At 44.3% G+C, this 6,701-nt stretch overlaps 1 protein-coding gene across 2 annotated transcripts; it reads left to right on the plus strand.

Annotated features, from left to right (window-relative positions):
* The first annotated feature begins 4,796 nt into the window (after positions 1–4,796).
* LOC105508904 (chromosome unknown open reading frame, human C1orf68) lies at positions 4,797–5,792 on the plus strand. 2 transcript variants are annotated; one of them, XM_011937928.1, is made up of 2 exons: positions 4,797–5,030; positions 5,085–5,736. In XM_011937928.1, the coding sequence occupies exons 1-2, from the start codon at positions 4,797–4,799 to the stop codon at positions 5,610–5,612; spliced, it is 762 nt and encodes a 253-aa protein (XP_011793318.1). In that variant the 3' UTR covers positions 5,613–5,736. The 2 variants fall into 2 exon arrangements, with proteins under 2 accessions (XP_011793318.1, XP_011793319.1); XM_011937929.1 differs by having other exon boundaries at positions 4,803–5,065; positions 5,130–5,792.
* The last annotated feature ends 909 nt before the right edge of the window (positions 5,793–6,701 follow it).

The following is a 6,701-nucleotide window of genomic DNA, read 5'->3' on the forward strand; positions in this document are numbered from 1 at the left end:
GCTTGTATGTCGGTTGACTGAAAGGTATGGTTCCTGAAGCATCATGGATTGTAACACCAGAAGCAGCATGTTTTGGCAGAAAAACAAAATTTGAAGTCTCTTTTACCTGGGTTCAAATTCTGGCTCTATCACTTCTAACTGTGTGAGCTTGGGCAAGTTATTTTTTGTTTGGGACACTATTGTGAGAACCAAATTTGATGAGCTATCCCATGCGGTGTCTAACCCCAAAAAGAGATTGTTCCTTTTCCTTTTACTCCATAAAACATTAGGTCTGGGGATGCACTGAGGCAGGACACTTAGGAGAGCAGAAGTGGAATGGCCTGGAACCACATCCCTTCTCATTTACCCCTCCCTTTGGGGAGAGGGACTGACTGGTGGGCTTAATGGTGGAAGCTGTGCAGTAAGACAAGCTCATCAGAGGCAGGAATGACAGGAGGAAGCAGGACACCATGCCTGAGGACACCAAGCCAGGACACCAAGCCTGAAGCAGAGTCTCCCATCTTGCTTCTTCCAAAATGTTCAGGATCAGAGAGGCATCACACTACCTGACTTTAAAATATACTACAAAGCTATAGTAACCCAAATAGCATGGACTGGCATAAAAACAGACACATAGACCAATGGAACAGAATAGAGAACCCAGAAATTAATCCATATATTTGCTAGCAACTGATCTTTGACAAAGGTGCCAAGAACACACAATAGGGAAAGAAAAGTCTCTTGAATAAGTGATTCTGAAAAACTGGGTATCCTCATCAAGAAGAATGACATAAGATGCTTATCTCACACTGTATATTAAATCAACCGAAAAATGAATTAAAAATGTAAATTTAAGATTCAAAACTATGAAATTGCTAGGAAAAAAACAGGGGAAAACCTCCATGACATTGGTCTGGGCAATGACCTTTTGAATATGACCTCAAAAACATAGACAGCAAAAGCAGAAATAGACAAATAAGATTAAATCAAGTTAAAATGCTTCTGTACAGAAAAGGAAATAAACAACAGAGTAAATAGACAACCTACAAAATGAGAAAACATTTGCAAACTATACATCTGATAAGGAGTTAATATCCAAAATGTATAAGGAACTCAAACAACCCAATAGAAAGAACACAAATATCCCAATTAAAAAATGGGCAGAGGATCTGAATATACATTTCTCGAAAGAAGACACACAAATGATCAACAAATCTAGAAAAAAATGCTCAATATCACTAATCACAAGGGAAATGCAAATCAAAACCACAATGAAATAATACCTCACTCCTGTAATAATGGCTATTATCAACAAACAAACAAACGAAAATGACGACAAAGATGTAGAGAAAAGGGAACTTATACACCATTGGCGAGAATGTAAGTTAGTGCAGCCATTATGAGAAACAGTATGGAGGTGTCTCAAGAAACTGCAAATAGAACTATCACATTATCCAGCAATCTCACTATTAGGTATTTGTCCAAATGAAAGAAAATTAGTATATCACAGGGATAACTGTATTCCTATGTTTATTGCAGTGCTATTTACAATAAATAGCAAACACACAGAATCAACCTAAGTGTTCATCAGTGAACAAATGAATAAAGAAAATGGAGTATGAACACACAATGGAATACTATCCAGCCATAAAAAGGAATAAAATCCTGTCATTTCCAGCAACATGGATGGAACTGGAGGTCATTATGGTAAGTGAAATTAGAAAGATAAAAGATAACATGTTGGCAAGGATGTGGAGGAAATAAAATCACACCATTGGTGGGAATGCAATTTAGTACAGCCATGTGGAAAACAGTATGGAGGGTCCTCAAAAATTAAAAATAGAACTGGCATATAATCCTTCAATCACACTAGTAGGCATATATCCAAAGAAATTGAAGTCAGTAACGTTGAAGAGATATCTGCATTCTCATGTTTATTGCAGCACTATTCACAATAGGCAATAAAAGGAATCAACCTAAGTGTAAATCAAAGGATAAATGGATGTTTAAAAATGCTATATATACACAAAGAATACTATTCAGTCATCAAAAGAAGGAAATCCTGTCATTTGTGAGAAGGTGAATGAACCTGGAAGACAATAGGCTAAGCAAAATAAACCAGGCATAGATAGACATACTGCATGATCTAATTTATATGTGGAATTTAGAAATGTTGATCTCGTAGAAATAAAGAGCAGGGCGCTGGTTACCAGAGGTTGGGGTGGCTGGTAGGCGGGGTTGGGGAGATTTTTTAAAGTATTAAGGGGAAGACTTTGCAAGACCTGGCTTGGCATGGGGGAGGGTCTGTGAATTAGTGGGTCTTTGCATCCTCTTTGTTTAGGAAATGTAGAAGCCTTAAAGCCTATGGGTCCTGGGAAATGTGGGGACCTATTATGTACAAATACAGTAGAACCATTTACCTGAGAGGCCATAGAGGCCACAGTAGAGCCTGCACTGGCTTATCTAAGGAATTGACATTTATCTGGACCAGTGCTAGGCTTAGGCTCAAGGCAACCTTCTTCAGTGGGCGACCTGATACAGCTCAGTGGAGGCAGCATGGGCTCTGGAGCTGGATAGGTTTGGGTTCCAACATCACTCCATTACCTACTGATGGGATGACCTTGGTGAAATAGACCTCTGGGTCTCAGTTTTCTCTTATGTAAAATTGGAGCTAATGAAGCCTGTCTCATAGAGTTATTTCAAAATCAAATGAAATAACACAGGCAAAGAGCTTAGGACAGTATCCACCACATAGTAAGTGCTCAGTAGATAATATTCCCATCTCTCTTTCTACGTCTTCTGCATTGTGGAAAAGAGAAGAGGCAGGGATTCAAGAACAATGCCATGTTCAGAAATAAAAGGCAACATATTGTAGTGATAAAGATCATGATCTATGAAAGCAGATTGCCTGCATCTGAGGTCTGGCTTCCTTACTTACCGGCTTGTGATGATGGGTAACTCCCTTAATGTTTCAGGGCCTCAGTTGTGTCCCTCTGTAAATGTACTTCCTCATGAATTTTTTGTTATATATAAAGTATTCAAATAAACTTTAGATTCTATTATTGTTGTTGTTGTTATCACACAGTGTTCATTTGGCTGAAATTTTCCCTGCTCAGGGTTCTTTGGAATTGAAGCCTGGTGGTAAGGTCCTGAAAGGTAAGAATGGGGGAGCCTAAGGGGCATGAGAAGGCTGAAGGGAGGCAGTCTAGACCCCAGCCTGGAGCCTAGGATCATCAAGCACCCATTGAGTTTCCAAATGAACCTAGAATAACCTGATATTCCACGAAACAAACCATTTCTTGGAGGTGTTGCAGTCATATTGGGCCAGAGACCACTGGGCCAAACTGCTCAGCAACCTAGACCAGCAGAAGTCACCTTGGAAGCCCACAGAACACTCAGTTAGGCTGACTGAAGTGAAGTGAATCTATAGTTCAGTTCTCAATTTTTCACACACTGTGCCAAAAGCTACACTTAGCTTTAGATTAGATTCTCAATTTTAGTTAGATTATCTAAGCTACACTTAGCTTTTGGCACGGTGTGTGAAAAATTGAGAATCTAACTATACCTTGGATAAGTCCTTGAAGACTCAAGTGACCTAGAAACAGCTTCATTAGAGACAGATCACATAGGCATCACTCGTAACTTCTAGGAAAAGGAGACTGACTTGTTTCCTGAAGATGGGAACAGGAATCATTTACCTAGTGTTTGGGAAAACCCAATGTCAAGCACAGACATGCCCTGCCTCTGACTGAGGAGCCAGGCATACTGGGGAGGAATCTTGCCAATGCAATGCCAGCCCTCCTCCTTGTGATCTCTGGTGCTTCATTTAGATGCCATTAAATTGCCTCATTGCTGCCCTATAAAAGGTCTCCCCACCTGCCAGTTTTTCAGATCACTGGCTTCTTCCAGTCTTATTCCTATCAGCAAAGAGGGTAAGTCTCTATACTGGATAAAGACATGGTGAGAAACAGAGCCTTGGTGAAGCTGGGGTGAAATGAGAGCTATGGGATGGAGGGTGAGTGAGGACTAGACACTGAGGAAATCTGCTGAAGGAGGCTGAAGGCAATGCTGGTGGGAAACTTGGAGCCTCGGGTGTGAGAGGAAAGGGAGGGGGACAAGATGAGCTGGTATTCCTGTGTAAGAAGGGACTTTAGAGAACTGGCTCCCCATCCCCTTAGCTGAGTGTGGTTGTGCAGTCCTCTCTTGGGTCCATGGGCTAATGAGGCCAACTGATAGTCCAACTGGTTCGAGGAGCACGTGGTGGAAACCTGCTCAAATTTAGCCTTGTTCTTTGCTCCTTACTGGGCACAGCTTGAGGCTCATGTTGGCTCAGGGTCCATTGACACAAATTTGCCTTTACTGGATATTCCTTGTCTGGGCAGGAGGAAGAGGAGAAGTCACCCTGGAGAGAATTGGTGGCAGGGGGCAATCACCTAGGAGCAGCAATTTCCAAAGGGTAATTCACAATGCAGACACTGAAGTAAGATGAGGGGAGGCTTGGAGAGTTGGATAGAAACACAGGCAGCACCATTTCAAGCCTCCATTTCCCAATATAGAGACTGAGGCCCAGAGGTGAGCGATGACTTGTACCAAGCCACATAGCCAAGTACAGGCACAGGAGGAGAGATGAGAGTCCCTGGCTCTGAATCTACCTTCTGCCAAGTGTACAGCCTCTGGATGTCTGCAACCTTCTCAAGAAAGCCCTGCTTGCAAATCACTGTATTCAAAGGGGATGTTGAAGGTTTCCCCTAGAAACCTTCCTAGTTTTGCAGTTCTAACGAAACCTTTCTTTATAGATTTTGCAAAGCCGCAGAACAATGTGTGACCAGCAGAAGCAGCCACAGTTCCCTCCATCTTGTGTGAAAGGTTCGGGACTAGGGGCTGGGCAGGGTACCAATGGTGCCTCTGTGAAATGCCCAGTTCCATGCCAGACCAAAACTGTCTGTGCGACGGGCCCTGCTCCATGCCCCACTCAAACCTATGTGAAGTACCAAGTTCCATGCCAGACTCAAACCTACGTGAAGTGCCCAGCTCCCTGCCAGACGACCTATGTGAAATACCCAACTCTCTGCCAAACCTATGTGAAGTGCCCAACTCCCTGCCAGACGACCTATGTGAAATACCCAACTCCCTGCCAAACCTATGTGAAGTGCCCAGCTCCCTGCCAGACGACCTATGTGAAATGCCCAACTCCCTGCCAAACCTATGTGAAGTGCCCAGCTCCCTGCCAGACGACCTACATCAAAAGTCCAGCTCCCTGCCAGACCCAGACATGCTGTGTCCAGGGTGCTTCTCCTTGCCAGAGCTATTACGTTCAAGCTCCTGCAAGTGGCTCAACCTCCCAGTACTGTGCCCCTGACCCATGCTCTGCTCCCTGTTCCACCAGCTACTGCTGTCTGGCTCCCCGGACCTTCGGGGTGAGTCCCCTGAGACGCTGGATTCAGCAGCCCCAGGACTGCAACACAGGATCGTCTGGCTGCTGTGAGAATTCGGGAAGCTCTGGATGCTGTGGTTCTGGGGGCTGTGGCTGCAGCTGTGGATGTGGCAGCTCTGGGTGCTGCTGTTTGGGAATTATCCCCATGAGGTCCCGAGGTCCTGCATGCTGTGACCATGAGGATGACTGCTGCTGCTAAGCATACGACAGCTCAACTCTGGAATGCACTGCCCCGCTACCCCTTCCGGAACACACACCAGCTTCTGGCCCCCTTTCTGTTATTGCCGGTGAGGTAGAACCTCATCACTTCGCCTCTGTGCTTTGCTTCTCTACCAAGGCAGCCTGCCAGAGTTAGCGCAATCCCCAAACTTTGGCATGAATAAAGCTGTGAATGCAATTCATGGTAATTTCTGTCTGTTTATTTGGTCCATATTTATGCTTTTCTATCAGGCACTCTTCTGCATCTTTCTCTTCTTACTCTTGTTTCTCAGCTAGAGGAAAGATCTTCATGAACATGAACAAGTGGACTGAGCTGGTGAAATCCCAGCCTGGGAGCCCCATGCCTTCTAGAACGCTGTGAATAAACTTTCCCATGCAAGTGAGAAGCATCTGATAATGGAGATTTGAGGGTTGGGGCTGTTTCTGTGCTGCCCTTTGATGAGTCTCAGAGCGGGGTTGATCATGAAGAGACTCTCATCTTCCCGGGTGTTGGAGGGATTGTGAAATTGTATCCACTCAGGAGTATCACTGGACCATGTACCTACCACTGTGCAGAGGGCTGGAACCCATGCAGGACTTTATAAATTACATTTTCTCATCTGACAGGCTTGCTCTCTTGAAACTATAGGTACCAACTGGGTCCAAGAGGGAAGTACCAACTGGGTCCAAGGTTTCAAGGCCTGAGGGAAGAGGCTAGGAACCCCACTGAAGTGGGTAGCTATTCACCAGGTCAGTCTAGGTAGTAAGTGAGCCATCTCCAAAGGAAGGTGAATCTTGTGTGAGGGGCTTCCGGGTCCCATTCTGGGCCCCTCATCCTAGTTAGCTCTTTCTTCTCCATCGCTTAGCTAGCTCTAGAGAATTTGGGGTGGAATTCTGTAACTAGAGATTCCAAAATACACACATTAAAAAATAGAGGAGTAACAAGTGTTTACAACAACCCCACGAGGCCTGGCTCATAGGAGACAAGATGTTTGGTGATGCATAAATGAATGTATAAAGGAATGAATGAAAAAGAGCAGGGAATCATGTGTTTGTTTCTAAACTGTCTCTGTGGATTAACCCTGGACAC

Source organism: Colobus angolensis, unplaced genomic scaffold (assembly GCF_000951035.1).
Source record: "Colobus angolensis palliatus isolate OR3802 unplaced genomic scaffold, Cang.pa_1.0 Scaffold169, whole genome shotgun sequence".
Classification (NCBI taxonomy): domain Eukaryota; kingdom Metazoa; phylum Chordata; class Mammalia; order Primates; family Cercopithecidae; genus Colobus; species Colobus angolensis.

What these genes read in the sequence shown, in the direction of transcription:
- LOC105508904 (XM_011937928.1), top strand. Translation starts at nt 4,797, where the DNA reads ATGTGTGACCAGCAGAAGCAGCCACAGTTCCCTCCATCTTGTGTGAAA. An exon ending in CTCCCTGCCAGACGACCTAT is followed by an intron (nt 5,031 to 5,084) that starts GTGAAATACCCA and finishes ACTCCCTGCCAG; the next exon opens with ACGACCTATGTGAAATACCC.